Below are 25,575 nucleotides of genomic sequence, written 5' to 3' on the forward strand. Positions count from 1 at the left end.
AATACCATCCTTTTAGAAAAACCGTTTTTGAAAAAATATCGGCCAACGAGAACCAAAGGTATTGATGAAAACAGGTTTTTCATGTTTCTTCCGAGCAAAATATCTCGAAATATCATACAAACTTCAAGCTCGTTGAGCAACCCCTTCCCGTGATCCGATCTGGCCCAAATTTGGCATGAGATCTTGTACTAGGACTAGAATCAATTCTAGCCTGCAGCGCATAACATTTCACAGGTTTTGAATTTCCCATAGACATTTGGGGCAGTCTATTGTACATATTTCCACCTTTGGGCGACTCAACTGCCAACAATTTTTTGTAATTCGAAAAACACATGGACCAAGGCTTTATGATGCCAATAAAATAATAATTTTTCGAAAAGAGGTCCTTTTACATTTTTCTCACGTTTTTATTATATAAGCTGTAGCTTTCTTTTGATAGAGAATGAGGGTGAATCTTTTTATTGGCATCACAAATCGTCCAGTCATGTTCCTAAGCCCCTGTGGTTATGCAATTTTAATTTAAATTGTCAAGCATTTTTCCGCCCTAACTTCTTTCCAAACTATCAAGTGAATATCATCCAAACACAAATATCAGAAAAACATCAAAAATTGCAATCGAGCGCAACATCAATTGTTAAAATCGGTCATTATTTGACGAAACGGCATGTATTTCACATTGAGTGTTCTGGTCGGACATTTAGTCGCCTCATTAAAACAGTGATGAATATCACCCTTAAAAAAGTTAGCCAATTTTTGAAGCTTAATAACTTTTTTATCTTAACTTTAATTGAAATAAAACCTTGGGATGAAATATTTGTCATAATTTAGGCTATAAGAAAACTTGTTTTTGAAAGAAATCGGTCGAAGGAGACAAAAGTTATTGACGAAAAACTGGTTTTTCATGTTCCTCTCGAACAAAATGTCTCAAAATCCCATACAAACTTCAGACTCGTTGAGCGACCCCTTCCCGTGGTCCGATCTGGCCCAAATTTGGCATGAGATCTTGTACTTGGCCCAGGATCAATTTGAGCCTGCAGCGTATGATATTTCACAGGTTATAAATTTCCTATACAAATTTGAGGCAGTCTACTGTACATTTTAAACATTATCACTTTAAAACCAAACCCTACATAATCATAAGAAGCGTTTGGCAGGGAACTCCACGCTTCATCTCTCCCTTGTTCCTGTATCTTTTGCGTTTTTATCACATGGTTGGCCTGGCCGTAGTTGTATCTGCAATGCATGATATCAGATACTATGTTGAAAAGAAAAATGAAGAACGCAAGTTTTTCATTTTCCAGGATGCATACAAGTTTTGGCCATGTTGGTGTTAGAAGAAGTAGAAGAAGAAGAAGAAGAAGAAAACTCGATTTTCCAACTACCCATAGAAAAATCCTCGTTGGTAGCTAATGATGACTGCCAGAATAACGATTAGCTATTCCGTAGTCCTTATGGGTGGAATTTCCATTTAACCGAAATTTTACATTTCAGTACACAGAGATCCACTCTCAGTACTTATTATGATTTGGAAATTCTACGGACATGTTTTCGACTGGAATGTTTTGACCCTTGCCCAGCCAGGTAAGCTGGCTAAACTTGCTTGAGAAGCTAGCCGCCTCATGCTAGAGATATTGGGACTGAGCGAAGTCCGTTGGCCTAACACTGGAGAACACAAGACACAGTCCGGGCAAGTACTGCTTTACTCTGGCATACGAGGAGAACATGCTACTCGGGAACGAAGAGTTGGGTTCCTATTAATCCCGCAGGCCCATGCGGCCCTTATAAGATGGGAACCGATCAACGAAAGAATGATCGTAGCCAGATTCAGAACACGGGTTAGAAACCTTACTATGGTCCAGTGTTATGCGCCAACTGACGTTGCCGATTTGCAGGAGAAAGAGCAGTTTTACAGTCAATTGAACAGCGTGATTGAGAGAATTCCGAAGGGTGACATTCAAATCTACTTAGTCGACTTCAACGCAAAGATTGGCTCCGATAATCAGGACTTTGAGCGCATCATGGGGCGCCATGGCCTAGGACAGATGAGCGAAAACGGAGCGCTGTTTGTAGAATTTTGTGGCAACAACAACATGGTGATCGGGGGATCGCTCTTCCCCCATCGACCAGCACATGAGGTCACTTGGGTATCCCGAGATGGCCGAACAGAAAATCAAATTGACCACATCTGCATCAGCCGAAAATGGAGAAGGAGCCTTCTTGATGTCCGCAACAAACGAAGCGCAGACATTGCATCGAGAGGAGAAAGTCGGATGTCGATACGACATCCACCGGTTGGAGAATTCAGAGGTGAAAAGGGCATACGTCGAACAGCTTGAATCCCGAGCCTCGGAGCTGCCGATAGACGGGACAGTTGAAGAACAATGGAGTGGAATCAAGAATGCCTTTATTACGACGAACCATGGTACTCTCAGTAAAGTTTGTGGAAGAAGAAGTGAATGGATGTCGGATGAAACTTGGAGGATGGTCGATGATCGGAGAAAGGCGAAAGTCGGAATTGAGCAGGCATGTACCGGGTCAGCCAAGGCAGCCGCCCGCTTACGATATGCGGAGCTGGAAAAGCCAGTCAAACGAGCTTGTAGACGAGACAAGAGAGCCTGGACAAACTCCCTAGCCGAAGAGGGGGAAAAAGCCGCCGCCAATGGAGATATCCGATTACTTTATGACATTTCTCGCCACCTCAGTGGTGCAAGGACTAATGCAAGAATGCCGCTGAAAGACCGAGCAGGTCAGTTATTGACCGATCAACAGATCAGCTCAAGCGTTGGAATGAGCATTTTGAACAACTCTTCCGAGTCACAAATAGCAATGGCCAACAGATCCCGCAGCTCGAAGCGCTAACAGTATGTCGCATTAATGGCGTCAACTCGGAAGCGCTCTTGCTGGCTGAAATAGAAGCGGAATCGATTGCATTCCTGCTGAAATGCTCAAAGCCGACCCTACCTTGTCAGCACAAATGTTGCACCGACTTTCCGCTGACATTTGAAATACTGCAACATTTCCGGCCGACTGGATGCTGGGTATCCTTGTAAAGGTCCCGAAGAAAGGAGACCTGACCGAGTGCGGTAACTGGCGAGGCAAAACTTTGATCTCTCAAAGTACTCTGCAAAGTGATCCTGAACAGGATCCATTAGAAAATCGACGCTACACTCCAACGGGAGCAAGCTGGATTCCGATCCGGACGACCATGTGTGGACCACATCACAATGAATGCTACGAATCATACTGTAACAAATCATCGAATTCCAGGACTCTCTTCTGCTGGTGTTAGTTGATTTCGAAAAAGCATTTGACCGACTGAACCACGGAATCATCTGGGCTGCTCTAAGACTCTAAGCTTCGTGGTCCGATCCACCAAATTTAGCATTGGACTTTCTGCTACACCTAGGATAAATTTAAGCATGAAACTTATAAGATTTTGATGAGTCGGCTGATTTGGGCTCTCTAGTTTCAGATTCAGAAACACATTTCAACGCTTTTACAAATACGTTTTTCCTAGTATTAGTTTTTTTTAAAAATAACATTCACGTGATCGCAAAAATAAATTTCGAATAATATTGATGTGCGGAGTGTTGAAAACCTTGTTTGCTTACATGGGCTTGTTTGTATTCAATGCACTTATTTTTTTTTTTTGAATGAATGGATATATTTCACCATCAATCAAGTTATTTGTTGATTTTCCAAGCATTTTTAGTAAACTAAGCATTAATTTTATGATTTTTCTTTGATTTATTTCATGTAGCTGACCATAAAATTTCGTGACGTCACAACGCTTTGCAAAACCGTGTTTTAAAAAAAGGACACGTTGTGACTTCACGAAACTAAAACGCACTTAAATAAATTGAAATTGTTGGTTGTAATGAATTGATACTTTTCTGATATTTTCATAAAGTTTGATCGAATAGAAGAGCAGAAAAATACGGTTCAGTAAAACAAACCAGAAAAGTGAAAATGGGGCGCGTTGTGATGTCACGATTTCTTTTGATAATATTTTGATAACTATTCGTTCAATTTTCGATTCCAAATTGTAGCGATTTAAATTCTGAACTTAGAGGTATATTTTTGTTCAATGTGCGCTATGAACTGTAAAATTTACATGCAATATATCAAGAAATTGTTTTGAAACGTTGTGACATAACGCTGTAATGGGTTCATTGCTATCTGTGGCGAAAACGCTGTACCTTCCTAACTATGTCTATTTTGAAACAAAACCGCAAGCATTCTCGTAAATTCTCTAGGTTTACTTTTTATTTTAAATTTAACATTTTTTTTTAAATATCTTCACTAGAATCGGTATGAAATTGCCTTTCTAGTGAATATTAATTTATCACGGAAATTTTGCGTTAATTTGAAATTGAGAATAAGTTCAAAAACAGATGACTTTGAAAATTTGTCAAAAAATCTGTGTATCGTATTTATATGAAGATGCCAACATGTGTCAAATTACGTCAATTTTCCTACACATTTCCAAATTTACCTACTCTGATCAGCGCCGGATTAAGCCATTAGGGGGTTGGGGGCAATTTTTCACGAGGGCTCTTTTGAGTAATTTTTATTTTTTTCATATACTGTCTTAGAGAACACATAATATTTTAAACATAAAAAGCAACTTTAAGGAGTTCGTTATTGGTAATCCATCATGTGCAAACATTGCGGAAGAATTTATGAAGTAATCGATAGTAAAAATGCTGATTCGAGCTGTTAAATGCAAAATTCAATTCACAAATTATTTAATAACTCCACCACCATCTACAAATCTCTTGATTAAAAAAGTTTAATGATAGATTTCAAAACTCTATTCATTTTATTATTTATCACTTGGTATGAGCTTCATCGGAAGAATAATAAAGTCTAAAACTTTTTTTTATTTCGAGTATAGCTGTTTATGTCATTCGCGACTTATATCAACGATGCAGTTGGCGGATAAAATTAAAATCGTGATATCAAATTACCAATTAAATTTAATTACAAAATTGGGAATCAATGTAACAATCAGAGTGAAGCAGGATTGCAAAATTTATTACTCAAATCCAAATGTTTATTTCACTTTCATATCTTTAAAACACAAGAAAATACGTGTTCATGTAATGTGTTGAAATTTTTAAAATGTAATGCGAATTAAAACTTATAATTAAAAATTATTCATTTATTTGATAGAAAAAATGTTATAAAAAATTAAGAAGCCTAGAAAATTATTCCTAAGAAATTTGTTCCTACGTAATTGTTTTTATACATTAGATTAGATTGATCCCGATTCACCCATCATCGGCTAAACAATCATTCCACCAGACTTTGCACGTGACGATGAAGTTCCCGGTCTGTGCTAATAAACTGATATCAAGTTCAGGAACGCGCCCGTACAATCACGAGCAGCGGATAATGACACTTGAAACGAGTCAATGCATTTGGTTTGGAGGTACTTGCTTAGGTAGATGATAGCAATCAATATCAGGTATGAACTAATGTTGCTGATTATATCAACGGGGCAACCTTGAATTAAGCAACCAGTAGAATGGCTAGTCGCGTCCCATCGTAAATCACATTATCTGTTTGGTGTATTTTTTATTGACTGTAAATGATAAAACCGTTCGTTCAATGAATTGAACTGCTTATCTGCAAATCAGAGAGATGACAATGTTGATAGAGTAAAGACGGGAAAAACAAGTCACACTTCATTATTTTACCGATGCATGCGTTGTGTTCAATATTTACTTATGTTAATCAATAAGAGCGATTTATATATTTGTTCTGTCAGATATTGATATTTTTATAATTGAGAGAATTGAGAGGTTTTTTGAGGTTAGTGAAATTTTAAATGTTTATTTTTTTCCTATTCCTGTTCCTAATATCCCATTGAATAACAATTCCAATTCCTATTCCTATTCCTTTTGCTATTCATAGAAATCTGGTGAGAGTTTGTTTTTTTTTTCTTCGAATTTTCGAATACATATAACCAACCATAGCAAAAGTTTGCAACCACTAGTGGCAGAAAAGTACAAAACGATAAAGCTATTTTTTATTAATAGGACGTTAATCCATCCGCTAATGGGCTTTTTACTTCCGCGTTTCGAAAAAAAGCACACACCCCGGGAGGAACCATCGAAAATGTCAAAAACCTATCAACACCTATTCTAATGACCTAATAATGGCTGGCGAAACGAGTTAAGATAGAAAGAACGTGCCGGTGGAGATTCAACACCTCTTCGCGCTTAATCGCTGTTGATTCCGGGCGTCGTGCTTAGCATATATTTACATATATCCGTCGTTTTAGGATAGGTGACATTTTGGCTTTACGCGCTTTTGATACAGTTTGAGGAATTTCAAAATGACTCACAGCAAAATGGGGTGCCACACTTTTTTGTTTATCATTGTGGGATACAAGATGATCTAACACGTGATTTCTGGATTTTTTTTGGTATGGAAGTCTGCAATCACGGGTCATCGACTTTGTCCATACGCGTGTTTGTATACCATCACGTGATCCGGAAGCCGATTAAGAGCTATGATCGCGATTGATGACTTAATTTTTAAGTGTGAGCTTATGATTTAAAACATCGCAACTCCTTTTAAAGTGATAAATAATGAAGTTTTTCCCCGCTTGTACAAGCAGAAAATTTACAAGCTTAGCATGATGACTTAGCATCATGACGCATATCTATTAGCTCAGAACTGTAGAAACTATTGATGACACATTTAGATACGAGATTACCAATTTTCATTCATGCTTTATCTTCAACCGTACCAATTTGATTTACCATATTTTTCTCCGTTTCCACCCACCACCTTAAAGAGAGACCGTAACGGACCGGAAAGACGATGCGTTCTGCGAAATCGTAGTCAGTTGCCAGTCGCTCAGCAAGTACGAGACCAACATCTGGTCGGCCTTACCGCAGATCACCTCCTCGATCATCGCCGCAGCATTTCACATCGTCATCGGCGTGTCGTTGGCATTCTCGGCCATCCAAATACCTCAGCTCGAAGATCCCAGCAGTGAGCTGCGGATCACCAAGGCACAATCGTCATGGATTGCTTCCATAATCGTGATCATGGTTCCGATCGGGTCGCTTTTCGCCGGCCTGGTGATGGAGTTTCTCGGCCGGCTGAATACCATCAAACTGGCCACGGTGCCCTGCGTCATCGGGTGGATCATCATTGCCCTGGCCGATAGCTTCACGATGATAATGGTCGGACGGGTGCTGACCGGATTTGCCTGTGCCATGGGTATGAGCCCGGCCATCGTCTACATCACCGAAGTATCCCGGCCCGATATGCGGGGATCGCTTATTTCTTCCGGACCAACCATTGCTTCCCTAGGTTAGGATTGATTGAAACTTATAAGAAAGATTAAAATAACCACAATTTTGTCAATTCTTTTTTAGGTATGGTAATAGCATATACGAAGGGTGCCTTCCTACACTGGCGTGTTGTCGCGTGGACCAGTATCATCTACACCGTGCTGCCGGTGATACTGATTCAGCTGTTCGTACCGGAGTCTCCGGTTTGGTTGGTTTCAAAGGGCCGTATTGAAGATGCTGCCCGGTCGCTTCGTTTCCTGTACAAAAAGTATCCCCAGCCCGATCATACGGTATGTATGACTAGACTATTAGACTGAGTCGATTTGGGGACATTTTTGAATTTCTTAAACCCTGGGGTCTTAAAAGCTTCGTTTTGGTCCAAAACTCATCCATGATTTTTTGCAGAATTTTTAAGTAACGTTTACATGAGTAAATTTGAACTTTAAAGTTTGTATGGGAAAATTGAATATTTTGTACTGAAAAATCAACATCATTTCTGTTTCTTCTGTGGAACCCAGCTTGCTGATGGTTTTTGTGTCAATTTATAAATTCCTTCAAGGAAATTTTCCGCTGAACAACTTTGTCGAATTTCATAACTTCGTATCATTTAAGACAAAAAAGTTATTAGCTGTTCAACAGGTGTATGTCTTTTTGGATTGATAAACCATGAATTCAATTGACACCACTGCTGGGTGCCTAGAGAAGTATTGCAAGACCACTTTTCATTCCATACTTCGTGGGGCACAAGCAGTGGTGTCAATTGAATTCATGGTTTATCAATCCAAAAAGACATACACCTGTTGAACAGTTAATAACTTTTTTTGTCTAAAAAGATATGAAGTTATGATATTCGACAAAGTTGTTCAGCGGAAAATTTCCTTGAAGGAATTTATAAATTGGCACAAAAACCATCAGCAAGCTGGGTTCCACAGAAGAAAAAAAAAACGAACACAAACACATACAGGATCTCAATGAAACATGATGTTTCCTCGAAGAGATTCCTTTTTTTTTCTTAACTCTAAGCGTACATCTTTCGAGGATTTGATGGCTAGCATCCTACAAATGCTATAACCACCAACCCACCGAAAGTGTACTATGTATGCCGTGACCGGGATTCGATCTCATACCCCCTGGCTTAGAAGACTTGAAGGCTATCCTCTACGCCACGGGCGGTGGCGAAACAAAAATGATGTTGATTTTTCAGTACAAAATATTCAATTTTCCCATACAAACTTAATAGTTCAAATTTACTCATGTAAACGTTACTTAAAAATTCTGCAAAAAATCATGGATGAGTTTTGGACCAAAACGAAGCTTTTAAGACCCCAGGGTTTGAGAAATTCAAAAATGACCCCAAATCGACTCAGTCTACAGTAGATTGTAAGAGCTTTTTCCACAACATCCCCAAACAAAAAAAAACATTGATGATTTGGTTCTGAGAATTTGGGAATTGCCCAGCCCAACGCTTCTCCATCGATCCGTTAATCGTTAAAACAAGATAAGTGAAAAGAGGCATATTTATTACAAGAGATAACACCGGATCGCAATTAGACTCCCGCGATGAAACTAGATAGCAAAGGTAAACGCTTTCCTTATTACGCAGAGTTACGTTTCAAAGCTGATTAGGTATACTTACATATTTCCGACGCATTTTTCGTTTGTCCCGGAGTTCGTTAAGAGCAAGTGATGGTATTGATTTCTAAAACATCGCGATGCATCGGTTCAGAGGTATGTCACGTGCTAAAAAAAGATGGTACTGAAGTATGATGAAACCATATATAAATCTGGGGACTAAGTTCGTAGCCTTTCTTACAAAGACTTTAGTTTAAACTAAGATGAATAATTATACGTACACTAGCTGACCCGGCAAACTTTGTAGACCCTTTGAATTTTCACAAAAATAATGATCATGTAAGTGTAAATGATTATTTATTTTCATAAAATTGGAATGGTACCGTAAAATTAGGAGAACCGTTGCAGATTTAGGGCTATTTTCGTAATATTTCTGTTAATCTGTTAGTCTTATATATTTATCTTATTTGATTTGAGCATAGAATAAGTTGTTTTTTTTTCAAGTAAGCATTCAAGTTCTTGAAAAAAAACTTATTCTAAGATTAAATCAAATAAGTTAAATCTATCAAACTCTTGAGCAAATTTAGGGATTTGAAGTTTTAAACCATCGATAAAAATAACCCCCTCCCAGATACAACCTCATTGATTTCCAATAGACAGAAAAATGAGATTAACATATCTGAGAAGTATTGGATTAGTCGTCTCGTATGACTTGGACCAGTATCCCAGTGGCCATGCTTCTGAAAATCAATCATTTTCACTGAGCCATGCTTGACTACATTCAGAGCCAAAAAATCAAAGCAGTCAAATTTTCCTTCTTCAACCAAATCATACAAACAATCATGCATGACAACGACGCTTCTGTATTTGAAACACTTTTGCGATACATGATGAGGTAAAAAAGGACGCAGACTATCAGCAACGAACGTCTCGATGCTGATTTCCTTCCCCTAACGACTTTCAACCTTTAGGATCATAACTGATATGTATCAGTTCTGAGCGATCTATGTAGGCTATCAGATGATTTTTTATTTTTCGTTTTGCCTAGTAGGACAAAATCATGACTAGGTAACCGCAATGAACTGTCCAGCATGTGCTACAGCTTTTTTGAACATGTGGTCCTGGTATTTATTCAGATTTTTCCTTTTGAAACATTAATGATCGTCTATCAATAACGAGCATTATCAACAATGATGCGAGGATAGACGTTCGGGGATGATTGAGAGGGCGACGTTCAAAATGTATCACCAAGTATGTCGATCACCGTCGATTAGCCACGTGACGAATAGCAACGGTAGCCTCCGGTGGGGCATGGTATATCTTCTTGTATCAAGTTAGTGTTGATTTTCGACATATATTCAATGGGTACTTTTACCACGTGCGTATCACAGCACTCGGAGGTAGCATCATTCTAGCTAGAAACCATTCCTGATTGCTTTTCTTGAGCGATTTTCCGACCACTGCCAGTGGCAGTATTCTATAGGCCGCTACCACACAGCCAAAGTACCAGACTTTCAGTGTTGAATTCCACCGATCTTTGAGTCCTGCTGCCTTGGAGCTTTCGATGAGGTCGTTGAGTTTGCTTGGCGTATCTGGATAGCTTTGAGCGAGCAAAACTACATCATCAGCCAGGTCAAGATCATTTAGCTGCTCCAGTCACCGAGATTAAATTGGACAAGATACCGTCTTGAAGTACCTTGCACGAAAGTGCCTACTGTGCCACGCCTGTTTCTTCGCACTCTCCTATAAATTTAGTTGTCATTGCTGTTGGACCCCTTGGAACTGCAATGAAGTGCACAACCCTGCGAAGTTGTAACGCTTAGGCTTATTATAAATCCCGCCTGGATATCCGATATTGGATTACTGATTATATTGCGCGCCAAGCTACTACCTACTACTCTAGTTTTTACGTCGATCTTAGAATAAACGTTGTCATAAGTAGTTTGCGTCTTTTATGTCATGCTATTCGACTTCTGAGATCTACAACATTTTGGCGACGAGGAGTGTGAATTGAATCCTAGGCTCAGTGATAATTCACCAATAATAACATTCCGTGCTAAACAATGAATGAGGAATTCAAGAAAATGTTCGTCACCCTGATGGACACCCAGCAAAAACTCCTCACCGAGCTGGCATTGTCGTGGAATGCAACGGCTTCAGCAGCAATAATCACCGATGCCAGGATGGAATCTTTGGCAATATCCATTACAGAATTCCACTTCGATCCGGAGTCTAACCTCATTTTCGACAATTGGTTCAGTCGTCATGAGGATGCATTTCGGGTCAATGCAGTAAGCTTGGACGATGCAGCTAAAGTTCGTTTGTTGCTCCGTAAACTGAACGACAAAACCCACACGGAGTTTACAAACACAGTGAAAAAACTCATGGAGTTATTCGGCGCACATACATCAACTTTTTGCAAGCGATATTGCTGCCTCATGCTCAGCAAAAGTGCATCTGATGGCTTCCTAGCCTATTCAGGTAAAGTTAACCGATTCTGTGAAGATTTCGGCTTGTTCGATTGATGACTTCAAGTGCCTCATATTTGTTTGTGGTCTCCACGCAAAGCAAGACGCCGAAATACGAACATCACTGCTGGCTAAACTGGAAGGTAGTAAAAAAATGACGTTGTCTGACCTTACTGCCGAGTGCCATCGTATTCTCAGTCTCCGGAGAGACACCTCGATCCTGGGAAACCCCACCAAGTTGTCCCCGAGCGAGAGTGCTTCGGTGAACGCAATCACTTACAAGGCGGACAGTTCCAAGAAGATGAACACCTTCAAGCACTCATCGAAAGCCCCATCGCCCCATCATCACAACCAAAACAAACAACCATTTAAAAACGAGTCGGTCACAAGGAATGGTACTGCCAGTGTGTGTCGTCCAATCCTGGTAAGAAAAGGAGATTGAAACAGCCCCCAGTGCAAACCAGAGGCATATACTCCGTCAAGCAAGTTGCTGTTCATCACCGAAGGAAGTATGTATCAGTGGCCAGTGGTAATCAATAACGTCCCACTGGAGCTCGAGTTAGACTGCGCTTCCGACATCACCGTCATCTCGGAGGCTAGCTGGAATCGCATAGGACGTCCTACCAAAAAACCACCATCGCAGCATGCTCGCACAGCTTCGGGGCATCCCCTGGACTTAGTGGCAGAAATCGATTGCTCAGAGGAGTTCAACGCTCAGGTAAATTGTTTGTAACCAATATTCACGGTCTCGATCTTTTAGGCCTCGACTTCATCGAACTCTTCAACTTGTGGGACGTCTCCCTGAGCATGGTTTGCCACCGCATAAGTTCATCGCAGGAGGACGTGCAGAGTTTGCATATATCGTTTCCGAATCTTTTCACCGATTCGTTGGGTTGCTGTAATAAATCAGAAGCAAAGCTGTACCTCATGCCAGACGTTCAACCAGTTTTTCGAGCCAAAAGGCCTGTGCTGTTTGCCGCATTGCAGTCGATCGAGCTCGAGCTAAATCGCCTAGAGTCGTTGGGCATCAGCTCGCCTGTGGAGTTTTCGGACTGGACTGCAACTATAGTCGCAGTTAAGAAGAATATTCCACCGGCCTGAACAGTGCCGTCCAGCCCAACCATCATCCGCTGCCTCTTCCTGAAGAGATTTTCGTCAAGCTTTCGGGGAGCAATATTTTTTCGCACATTGACCTGTCGGACGCCTACCTGCAGGTACCTGTGGAAAGGGAATTGCGAAAATTTCTCACCATCGACACACATCGTGGCCTTTTTTAATTTAATCGTTTGCCACCGGGTGTGAAGTCAGCTTCTGGGACCTTCCAGAATATCGTCGACGTAATGGTTGCAGGACTCGAGGGGGTTGAGACTTACCTCGACGATGTGCTTGTCCATGGCCGGGCACCGGAAGAACGTCGCTCTCACCTTCTCAAGGCTCTGGAGCGCATTCAGGAGTAGGGATTTACCTTGCGGATCGAAAAATGCTCCTTTTTCATGTTGGAGATACACTACCTTGGCTTCATCATCAACAAGCGAGGAATCAAGCCTGATCCGGAAAAGACTGCAGCAATTTGTAGCGTGCCACCCCCGCATGACGTCAGCAGTTTGCGTTCTTTCCTTGGTGCCATTAATTTTTATGGGAAATTCGTTCGCAACATGCACGATCTTCGCCATCCACTCGATGCTCTTCTGCGCAAAGACACCAAATGGCACTGGGACCAAAAATGTCAGAATTCTTTCGAGCAGTTCAAGATCCTTCTACGTTCTGATTTACTGCTTGCTCACTACGATCCTGCTGTGGAGACCATTGTTGCTGCAGATGCATCCAACTACGGCGTGGGCGCTTGCTTAATGCATAAATACGACGATGGGTCAGTGAAAGTCGTGTGTCATGCATCTCGATCACTCACCAAGGCTGAACAAGGGTACGGCCAAGTAGAAAAGGAGGCGTTGGCGCTAATATTCGGAGTCACCAAATTCCATCGCTTCATTTGCGGTAGAAAATTCACCCTGCACACCGACCACAAGCCTCTGCTCGCCGCATTCGTTTCAAAAAAAGGGATTCCTGTGCACACCACCAATCGCCTACAACGGTGGGCGCTCATTCTTCTGTCGTACGACTTCGAAATAAAGCACATTTCGACTGATGACTTTGGCTATGCTGACGTGCTTTCCCGGCTCATTGATACCAAAATCAAACCGGAAGAAGATTTTATGATTGCTTCCGTTCATCTAGAGGGAGAAATCACTGCTACGATCGATGCGGCAATTAACGTTTTACCAATCAATTTCAAGCATCTACAAGCGGCTTTAATCAAGGACAAAATTCTTCAAACAGTCATCAAATTCGTCCAGTCATCGTGGCCCAAGTCAGTGGAGCAAGTTGAAGATTCTATTCGTCCATTCTACGCTCGCGAAGATGCACTATCTGTGGTTCGCGAGTGCCTCATGCTAGCAGATCGAGTTGTTGTTCCGCATATTTATCAGCAACAGATTCTCAAGGCTCTTCACCATTGTCCCGGATGAAAGCGGTGATGCGCAGCTACGTCTACTGGCCTGGAGTAGACCAAGATGTCGAGGACTTCGTACGATCCTGCCGAGCTTGCGCTGCTGTCGCGAAGGCTCCTATACTAAAACTTTGCTGTCATCCTGGCCCAAATCAAGTTGTCCTTGGCAACGCACAGTGGTGCAGAACATCAATCTAGCTGTACGAAATTAATAGCGCCCAGGGATAAAAAGATAGACATTTGATGTCTTCAGCAACATTGTTCAGTTTTACAAGGAGCATATTCTAGTATCAAAATTTTTGCCGAGGGGTCCACCGATAGCGAGATAAAAATGCTAACTTTTTTGTTTTTCAAATTAGGGCTTTGATGTCTTCAACAAAGTTGTTTATCTGATCAAAATACATAAGTTTGTTGAATACGTCAAAGTCCTATCACATCACCCTCAGGAGTTACAGTCAAAGTAAAAAAAATCTCTTGGAAAAACAGTTTTTTGATCCTGACACGTTCACGGTGCGCCTCTGGACCGTTATTATAAAAAAAATTGTCCATCAAATCCAAGTACGGGGCTCGATTCCTTAGGTCATTCTGCACCTCTGGGTAAATTTAAAAAAAAATCCCTAGCAGAAAATCCGAGAAATCTTGATTTTAAGGTTTTTGTTGAGAAATTTCAAAACAATTCATATTCAAATTATTCAATATCATCAAAAAACCTCCAAAAACGTCAAAAAAGTGGTCCAAGTCATTTCCAACCAGTATGTATTTGTTGCCGTTGATAAAATTATGATTATTTACAACTGACTTAACTCTCCAAACATGGCTTAAGTGTATTATAAGTATGGTTTATTAGTGGTTTAAGGTTAAATAAATCTTGTAATCATCATTGGCTTGAAACTACCTACAAGCGAATGACCAGCGAAACAGTCGACCGGCACAAAAGCGGGGACACAAGTGGGCTTTGAAAAATCAAAAGGATTCAACTTCAAATTCTCAACGTCAATTTTTGTCCTCAAAATGGATGTTCACGAAAAGAACAGAAATTTGGTTTGCGTACTCTGCCTTTCTAAGACATCGTCGCTTCGACCGATAAGTGCAGGTATAAGAGTTGTTATTCGAAAATTTCTCCAAGATTTTGAATCCAGAGAAAATTTGTATCCGTCGGTCATTTGCGGAACATGTCGCGCGTCGTGTGGAGAGTTCAGCAAGGGCGGTACAAGGGTCCCCAGGATTCGAAGTTACAAGCTCGAAAATTCAATCATCACGCGATCTCAAGGAATGTGCAAATGTGAGATTTGTGTTGCTGCCGGTATACATGAGGGCAGAAGCAACCTGCCTGGTTTTGAACCCAAGAAACTCAAGCGCGGAAGACCCAGGTCCAGTCCAGACACAGAAGACATTGATGGGTGTAAAGCGGTGGTAATTTGTAAAACTTGCTACAGTGAATACGGAAGAGGAAAAAGGCACCATTGCACTCAATCCACCCGAGCGTCGAATTTGAAAATCATTTTTTTGAATAATGGAGAGCCCTCGTCAAGCTCAGCGGATGCGGCAGTAGCTGACTATATGCGTTCAAAGCCAGATTCACCAGGTAAAACTATATTTTAAAATAATCACCTGCAGTGATGGTTTGAATCATTTGACTTATTTTTGAATCATTTGGTACCAATTGGTTATAACTTCTTTTGAAAACATTTTTCCATGAAATGATGTTCTAAACTTTAGTAGATACAGATCTAAGCTACAACTTTCTTGTATGTCATAAATATGTATCTTCAATGTGGTATGAATTGTAGGATTTAATCCAACCCACTAATCCAAATGATTGTGATTACGATCATTGCTCAAAAATTTAAACTTTTCGATTTCTCATTCATAAGGCATAAGAGATACAGGTTTGTGTTGGTCACAAAAGTTGCAGCTAAGATCTAGTTCTACTAAAGTTTAGAACATCATTTCTGGGAAAAATGTTTTCAAAAGAAGTTATAAGCAAATGATTCAAAATTAAGTCAAATGATTCAAACCATCACTGATCACCTGATTTAAAAAATCCAAAAAAAAAAAATATTTTATCCATCAAGATGGAAAATGTGTTCTGCGAAATCTTCGTGGAAGACCGTCTGTATTCGAGAAAGTTTCAACTTGTCCAGAACCTCCCAAAAAACTACGTGCAGATGATTTGTTTAAGGTCAAAGGCGAAAACAATCTAAGCATGAGGAAAACAATGGGTAATTAGTATTTTATTCATAACAATGGTTGTTTTATATAATCTATCTATTATCTAGGTGTGATTAAAAGTATTCGAGCTTCTGGAGTCGATATAGAATCTGGAGTGCGGTTGAAATTGATTGAAATGAACCGGCAGCTTAAAGACTTGTTTGATGTAGTTCAGTTGTCCAGCATCACAGGAAATGTAGCACCTTCGTCAGATCATGTTGTTGCATATTGCACTGATGTACCGGAACTCATTAACCGTATCAAACGTTCAAGACCACCTGTTGATGATTTTGTGGTGAAAATAGGAATTGATGGGGGTAGGAGCTTCTTCAAGATAACGTTATCTGTGATCTCTCCGCAAATGGAACATCTGGCTGGCTTCAAGGATGGCGGCGTGAAGAAGCTTTTCATCATTGCACTTTCACCAAATCTCGCTGAAAAGTATGACAATATTTCCCCCGTTTGGACGAAACTTCTCAAATTACACGAGCTCGAATACTTGGTTGCTGGGGACCTCAAGATTATAAATATTATAATTGGTATAATGGCCCACTCTTCGAAGAATCCATGTCCATACTGTGAGGCTTTAAAGAGCGAGCTCGGTGTAGCAAACGGAACCGCGAGAACCAAAGGAAGTATAAACGAAAATTGCACAAGAAAAAAGAAATTGAATGGAAAGAACTTCGCAAGCTGCGTGAATGCCCCGTTGGTCTCGGGTAGTGATGAAGACAAAATCGTGAACCTTTGCCCGCCTCCACCGTTACATATAACGCTTGGAATTATTAATACAATTTTTAAGTCACTTGAGAAGAAAGCACCAGACTGGGTAGACTTATGGGTGGAACAAGCACAGGTGAGACACCAACAGATGACGTACGGTTTCACGGTACCGAGCTTGCCACGCGCTATTGGATGCTACCAATTGTTTGGCAGACAACCCTGAACTTTCAGATTACGTTACGGTTGGTTGTTCTACTAAATAAACTTTACCAAGTTTTTAATAAATATTACGATTTTCAGGTTCTGAATAACTTCAAAAACGTGTATGCAAAATGCTTTTCCTTTAAACTCGAGCATGGGTTTGAGGAGGCTATTGCAGATTTTGCCAGCAGCTGGGAGAAGCTGAATCTTCCATTCACATCTAAATATCACATTACAAAGTACCATGTGGCGGATTTCTGTCGAGAAGCCGGAAGAGGACTTGGGCTTCACAATGAGCAAGCCTCCGAATCCGTACATGCTGATTTTGATGTGATTTGGCAGCGATATAAAGCTCCCAAATCATCAAAGGTTTATAACGACCGTTTTTTAAACTCTTTGATTGATTACAACAGCAACCATATGTGTTAGTTTTGAGTTTTTAATATGTTCCATTCATTATTTTTAGTTGTATTGCTGTTTTATAGTTTACTTTTACTTTTTACTATTTCACTGTTTCCTTTTCCTACTAACCAATAAAAGCACCACTGATTTGAAATTCATTTTCCCCCATAACTTCACGGAAACAATAATTTAAACTAAACTTAAACCCCTAATAAACCATACTTATAATACACTTAAGCCATGTTTGGAGAGTTAAGTCAGTTGTAAATAATCATAATTTTATCAACGGCAACAAATACATACTGGTTGGAAATGACTTGGACCACTTTTTTGACGTTTTTGGAGGTTTTTTGATGATATTGAATAATTTGAATATGAATTATTTTGAAATTTCTCAACAAAAACCTTAAAATCAAGATTTCTCGGATTTTCTGCTAGGGATTTTTTTTTAAAATTTACCCAGAGGTGCAGAATGACCTAAGGAATCGAGCCCCGTACTTGGATTTGATGGACAATTTTTTTTTATAATAACGGTCCAGAGGCGCACCGTGACGTTGTGTATTGAATAAAATTGTTTGCTGTCTTTGAAACAAAGTTGTAACAAGCCACGATCTACATTTGTCTCATACATTATGATGGGTTTTGAAGTTGCTGAAGCTCTATAGAAAGCATTTAGTGTATTTTATTGGAATTTTAGAAGGCTCGCCCATTGAAAAGTGCACATTTTCGCAACACCCCCTTTTTTGGGATTATTTATGATGATAAGCGGAACCATTTCCATTTGAAATTAGAGCGGAAATCGGTGGAACTAGTAGAGATTTGAATGATTGAAAATACACATTTTCTGTAAAAATTACCTATTTTACTTAAAGAAAAATCGTTTAAACATTTAATTGATTAATAAAATGTTGCAGTTTTATTTTATATATTTTGTTTTATTAAAAGGCATTTAAATTCGATTAAAACTTATGACTCAACGAAAAGACAAAAGTGAGTTGCTTGTAAGATTGGTTACTTGGATACAGTTACTTGGAACCATTTCAAGCAGTTATATTGTAATGGCAAAATTCTATTATTCACTTAAGTGATATCAAATACTTATTTAGTGCTCTACCAAATTTAACAGATAAGTTCCATTCATTTTTTTGGGGTTTAAATGATTTAAAAAATCGAATTTAAATATCTTTTAATCAAACAATATATATAAAAGAAAACTTCAACCCTTTATTAATTACTTAAATATTTTAACGTTTTTTCTTTAAGTAAAATAAGTAATTTTTACATAAAATGTGTATTTTCAATCAGTCAAATCTCTACTAGTTCCACCGATTTCCACGCTAATTTCAAATAGAAATGGTTTCGGTTATCATCAAAAATAATCCCAAAAAAGGGGGCACGGTGTGCCAAAATACGTTATTAAAAATAAAAAATGACCACCAAAACGGCACTCGACATTCGAAAGATATAGTATTCAGGCATCTATCCTGAAAATTTGGAAATGTTTCATCGGGCTTTTTTGAAATTAGAGCGATTTTTGAATTTTAAGTCAATTTGCATTAGATTTCCAATGGGGTTTTTCGACCTTATGTTCTATGACCATGAATTTTTCTGACTACAAATATATTATGACAAACACCCAGTTCAATGACTTTATAGAAAATTTCATGCCCGACAACTTTGTGGAAGTCTGGAAAACGATTTGAGTTGATCCTGAAAAGTTATTAGCAATTTTCTAAAACTTTATTAGACTGATTGAAATTTTTCCATGTTTTTTAAGTTTTTTTTTCAATTCCGCTTCACTTAAAAGCGAATATCTTTCATGGCGTAGTTTGAATCGTTTTTGGGTCTTCGGTAAAGTTGTTTGGGATAGAATTTTCAGCACAAATGTGTATGTAATAGTAAATCTATGGGTAATAGTCATCATATGAGCTCACAGCTCTTTGAAACCAACTGCTCCTGTATCTGCCCAGAATGTGTTCGAAATGAAAGTCGACAACAACTTAAGCGTGAGGAAAACCCTTAGTATTACACGAAACTTTCGTAAAATGGGTATCAATTTTGAGCCTAATCTTAAAGAAAAGTTAGGCTCATATAACCGGCAATTAAAGGATTTCTTCGAAATCAAGAAGATGGGTGATATGGGAGGAAACGAAAGCATCAAAGAAGCACCCGTAGTATACTGCGTCGATGTAAAAGAAATTATTCAAAAGAATCGAGACACGCGAAATATGACTGATGAAGAACTAATTTTAAAATTTGTAATGGACGGTGGAGATGGTTCTTTTAAAATTACCGTAAACTGGGGGAACTTTGATCACCGGGGTAACTTTGATCAACATGAAATTTTTGCAGATAATCATCATTAACTAAGTAAAAAGTTAAAATAACTGAAATCTGGTTTTGTAAAAAAACATTTAATTATAACCACCGATGTCGTTTGAATTTACTGCAATCAATGATCATGAATGAATGAATGAAAAAAGTGATCAAAGTTCCCCAGTTTACGATACTTTGTCGGTGATTTCTCTGGGACAGCAGTCCAATTCTAAACATTTCAAGGATGGCGGTGTTCGAAGGTATTTTAGAAATAGTTATGAACATTAGCCTTATAGTATAATAACATCAAATTATTTAATCAACTTAAACTGCCAAACTCTTTCAAATTCCACATTCTACGATTCCATGTAAAGGATTTTTGCGAATACACCGAAAAATCGCTGGGTGTATTCGGAGAGCAAGCCTCGGAGAGTGTTCATCATGATTTTTCAGAAACGTGGGAAACGATATTAAACCCCCGATACATCGAAGTTTTCTATGATCATCTCTTAAATGCTGTAGTGGACTATAACAGTCGTCATCTGTGTTGATTTATAATTTTAAATAAAAAAATATTGTTTATTTTTATTGTTGAATCCAAGAAGGTAATCAAAAATGACTATTCTTAAACCAATATTATGCTATTTACCTTGTTCGATTAAGCACATTTTAAGCACGAAAAAAAAAATGGTAGAAGACCCAAAATCAATTCAAACTACGCCTGGAAAGATATTCGCTTTTAAGTGAAGCGGAATTGAAAAAAAAACTTAAGAAACATGGAAAAATTTCAATCAGTCTAATAAAGTTTTAGAAAATTGCCAATAACTTTTCAGGATCAACTCAAATCTTTTTCCAGTCTTCCACAAAGTTGTCGGGCATGAAATTTTCTATAAAGTCATTGAACTGGGTGATTGTCATAAAATATGTGTAGTCAGAAAATTCCATGGACATAGAACATAAGGTCGAAAAGCCCCATTGGAAATCTAATGCAAATTGACTTGAAATTTAAAATCGCTCTAATTTCAAAAAAGCCCGATGAAACATTTCCAAATTTTCAGGATAGATGCCTGAATACTATATCTTTCGAATGTCGAGTGCCGTTTTGGTGGTCATTTTTTATTTTAAATAACGTATTTTGGCACACCGTGGGGGTGTTGCGAAAATGTGCACTTTTCGATGGGCGAGTCTTCCAAAATTGCCAATAAAATACACTAAATGCTTTCTATAGAGCTTCAGCAACTTCTAAACACATCATAATGTATCAGACAAATGTATATCGTGACTTGTTACAACTTTGTTTCAAAGACAGCAAACCATTTTATTCAATACACAACGTGTCAGGATCAAAAACTGTTTTTTCAAGAGATTTTTTTTACTTTGACTGTAACTCCAGAGGGTGATGTGATAGAACTTTGACGTATTCAACAAACTTATGTATTTTTATCAGATAAACAACTTTGTCGAAGACATCAAAGCCCTAATTTGAAAAACAAAAAAGTTAGCATTTTTATCTCGCTATCGGTGGACCCCTCGGCAAAAATTTTGATACTAGAATATGCTCCTTGTAAAACTGAACAATGTTGTTGAAGACATCAAATATCTATCTCTTCATCCCTGGGCGCTATTAATTTCGTACAGCTAGATTGATGTTCTGCACCACTGTGCAACGGCTTCACATAGATTACGCGGACCCAGTTGAAGATCATTACTTTTTGGTGATCATCGACTCCTACAGCAAATGGCCTGAAATCCTTCGAACTTCATCGATCTCCGCCAAGTGACTACCGAGTTGCTTGTGGAAACATTCGCACGCTATGGCCTACCAGAAACCATCGTGAGCGACAACAGGACGCAATTTTCCAGTAGCCTTTTCAAAGAACTGTGCGATTCCCTGGGCATTTTGCACATTCGAACTGCGCCGTATCATCCACAATCAAACGGCTAAGCTGAACGGTTTGTGGACACACTTAAACGGAGCCTGAGGAAGGTTATGCCTGAAACACACAACTCCATCACACGATCACTGCAAATATTTTTGGCTGCCTACCGTGCTTCTCCCAACAAGTCAGCACCTAATGGTCTATCGCCTGCTGAAATTTTGATGGGAAGGAAACACCGTACAACTCTGGACTTGCTCAAGCCAGGTTCAGAGCGAACAAAACCACTTGAACGAAACCAACTCCAAGAAGAGCAGTTTAACCGAAGGCACGGGGCACAAAAGCTACAGTTCGAGAAAGGAGACCCTGTCTACGCCAGCATTTTCATTCAAGGAAAGCTCGTCTGGCTGATTGGTACCATTATTGAACGCGTCGGTACTGTTAACTACAACGTCTGGCTGGAAGAAAAGAAGCGGCTCATCAAGTCACATGCAAACCAACTCCGTGCTCGGGGGGACTCCAAAGTCGAAGCCTACCCGGAAGAAGCTGCATCGGAGGTCAAGCTGCCTCTGCACATCCTGCTCCAAGACTTCGATCTCGGCGAAGATCCAGCAACACCTGAGGTTCAACAAACAGCACCATCGGCTACGATTCCACCACAACGCCGACAACGAACGAGGCCATCAAGCATTCTTCGGCGGTCAACTCGTATCCGCCGGATGCCGGAGAGGTACAACCCGTACTTCTACAATTAAGGGGGAGGTGTTGGACCCCTTGGAACTGCAATAAAGTGTACAACCCTGCGAAGTTGTAACGCTTAGGCTTATTATCCCGCCTGGATATCCGGTATTGGATTACTGATTGTATTGCGCGCCCAGCTACTACCTACTACTCTAGTTTTTACGTCGATCTTAGAATAAACGTTGTCATAAGTAATTTGCTTCTTTTATATCATGCTATTCGACTTCTGAGATCTACAACAATTGCTTTCTCATAATATCTTATTTTCTGATGGATGATGGACGTTTTCTAAATTTCTCTAATTTGCAGGACACACCTTTGGCCGAGATGCACTTGAACGCACTGCTCAAAGACCGAGAATCGAAAATTCGCGAAGCCGAACGTACCATGGGTGCCAACAAAAGCAAACTTCGGGGTTTCCTGAAACCTACCGGCTACAAACCGCTGATCATCCTGTTCTGGTTCTTCCTGATCCAACAGTACAGTGGAATTTACATCACACTGTTCTACGCGGTCACCTTTATCCAGGATGTCGGGACCGAGGTGAACGCCTTCACGGCTTCCATTTTTGTCGGAATGACACGGTTTTTGATGAGTCTGTTTAATGCCTGGCTGCTGAAGCGTTTCCGTCGAAGGTTGCTGGTGATGGTTTCCTGCACCGGAATGGCCATTTGCATGTTCACGTCCGGAACTTTCACCTACTGGATCAAAGAGGGCACCACTACGCTGACGTGGGTTCCTGTGGTTGGATTGCTGCTGTACGTTTGCTCTTCCATGATCGGTTTGCTGACCATCCCATGGACTATGACTGCTGAGCTGTTTCCGACGGACATTCGAGGTATCGGCCACTCGATCTCGTTTTCTCTAGCTTACGTTCTCATGTTTATTGCCGTTCAAGGATACAGGTAGTGTGGAACTTATTCTGACAAAAAAAAACCATAAGACTTAAATTTATGTTTATTTCAGGTCCCTGGACGAATTACTTGGCGGTGCCCATGCGACCCAATGGATGTTTGGGGCTGTTTCGGTGATTGGCTTTTTCTTTGCCCTGTTCTTCCTGCCAGAAACGCACGGCAAATCGCTCGCTCAAATCGAGGCGTACTTCGCCGGCAGTAAGAAGCGTTCTTCAACGCATGTCCAGGAGAGCAGCTCTCCGCGAACCAATGTGGTCGATCACCTGATCAAAAGTCCCAGCACAATACGGATGGCCGAAATGGAGTCGATGTTGAAATTGCGCAGGGATTCAACAACAGCTTAGGGCGAATAGGCGTGATACGAAACGTATATTTCTATGTGTTTTTGCTAAAATTTATCAGTACGAAGGACAAAACATTCAGATATAAGTGTACTTACGCTGCTTTATAAAATATAACTGCGGTCAAAATTGAGGAGAAAAGTATTTACAAAACTTTGATACTGTAACAATGAAGGAGTACTTAAACGAGAAAATGGGTCTTGCTATTCAGCTACAAGTAGCCCTACGATACAACGCTAGAACAGTATTACATTTTGAAACTGTATTTTTGTATGACAAATATCAATAAATTTCTTACGTATATTTTCAGTTCACTTTGTACCGATTAAGGAATAGATGTTAGATTTGTAAAAGTAAGAGTTGTTTTAAATCTGTTGGAACACATTTCGATTATAAAAACTTTTTTTACGGCAGCTTCTGAAATATATTTATTTACATTCATTATTTAACCGTAAATAAACAAATTATTTATAACAGTATTTAAAAGAAGCATTTTATATGGTTTGAAATATCACTTTCTTTCAATAATGCAGTTTAAGATGATTAAAGGTCTTAGGTTGGAGTATATATTTCCCCAAAGTTTAAAAGATAAAAAAAAACTGTTTTCAAGATTTTTTCTGTGAAAAGAACGTCTAAGTACTTCACCACCCTCGTGTGGAAAAATGTTAACAGTAGAACCTCGGTTTTCCAAGCTTCTACGATATCCTATCCTTTGTAGTCTACATGTATGCTCTATTTTTACCTTTGATTGATCGGTGACGGACTTGTTATATAATATGACTAACGTTAAGAGTCAGAAACAGGACTGTAATCGTATAATTTATCAGTTGAGAGTTGTAAAACTTTCCACCTGTTTACAGATGTATGGCGGGATGCTTAGCTCGCTGCAGGCTCAATTGCAGAGTAAAAGGCAGCCACTATGCTGCAACCTTCCTGGGAATCAAACTGATTATGTGAGGGAACTAAAGGGTGATACGGTCAAAATTTGGTCAATATCAATTTGATGTATTTCTTTCAATTTTGCATTTAAAAAATCTGACAACCCTTATTTTGAAGGTGTGTGTGTGTGAAGAATGTTGCTCCTATTTTGATTTTGGAATTCACTCTTCAGTTGTCATAATGCCGTCTAAGGAAGAAGAGCAGCGTATCAAAATTTTGCTTGCGCATCGCGAAAATCCGAGCTACTCGTACGCAAAGCTGGCAAAATCGCTAAAAGTTGCCAAATAAACCGTTACAAATGTAGTTAAAGTGTTTGGGGAACGTTTGTCGACAGCCAGGAAGTCTGGATCGGGGGGAAATCGAAAACCGGAAGCCGCTGAGACGACAAAGAGAGTTGCTGCTAGTTTCAAGCGAAACCCTAACCTCTCTCTCCGAGATGCCGCAAATAAGCTGGGTGTATCGTCTACAACCGTGCATCGACTTACAAGGAGGTAGTGACTCCAAATCGTGATGATAAACAAAATACGACGGCCAAATCGCGATCCCGGAGGCGGTACACGACGATGCTGACGATGTTTGACTGCGTGGTAATGTACAACGAAACCTGCATCAAAGCCGACTACAAGCAGCTTCCTAAAGAACCTAATGAAAACCAAAAAAAAACTGCTAAGGACGAGCAGCAGTTCAAGGAAAACTAGCTTTCTGCGGCGAAGAAGGTGGACAAGGTGGCTGTACAAAATCTGATGGCAGTGGTTAAGCGTAAGGCCCGGCAATTCGGATTTGGAAAAGCGGAAGCCTAACTGAATATTTTCCCTGAATTTAATACTAATTAAACTTTAAAAAGAAATTTAATTTGAGTTTTTAAATAAACGATTTCACCGATTTAAACGCGTTTTCCCTTGACCAAATTTTGACCGTACCACCCTTTACTGGGTACAATGAGACGACTTAAACCACTGAGTCATACTCTTTATTACCTTAATACCCTTAACAAATTCTCTTTCTCAGCAAATGCTCTACGACCTCTCCTCTCTACGACTCAAAATCTGATCTC

General features: G+C 39.7%; 1 protein-coding gene across 7 annotated transcripts in view; it reads left to right on the top strand.

Moving 5' to 3' along the window:
• The window catches only part of LOC129746332 (facilitated trehalose transporter Tret1-like), a 64,472-nt gene extending 40,434 nt beyond the window's left edge, over positions 1-24,038 (top strand). For 5 of the 7 annotated variants that reach the window (XM_055739932.1, XM_055739933.1, XM_055739935.1 and 2 more), the window contains exons 3-6: positions 6,809-7,332; positions 7,398-7,603; positions 22,637-23,232; positions 23,294-24,037. In XM_055739932.1, the coding sequence (XP_055595907.1) occupies positions 6,809-7,332; positions 7,398-7,603; positions 22,637-23,232; positions 23,294-23,585 (1,618 nt within the window). In that variant the 3' untranslated portion in view covers positions 23,586-24,037. Of the gene's footprint in view, positions 1-6,808; positions 7,333-7,397; positions 7,604-22,636; positions 23,233-23,293 lie in introns of all 7 variants that reach the window. The other 2 variants (XM_055739931.1, XM_055739930.1) reach the window with 1 other exon arrangement.
• Positions 24,039-25,575: the final 1,537 nt, after the last annotated feature.

This window comes from Uranotaenia lowii, chromosome 2 (genome assembly GCF_029784155.1).
Source record: "Uranotaenia lowii strain MFRU-FL chromosome 2, ASM2978415v1, whole genome shotgun sequence".
NCBI classification, from domain to species: Eukaryota; Metazoa; Arthropoda; class Insecta; order Diptera; family Culicidae; genus Uranotaenia; species Uranotaenia lowii.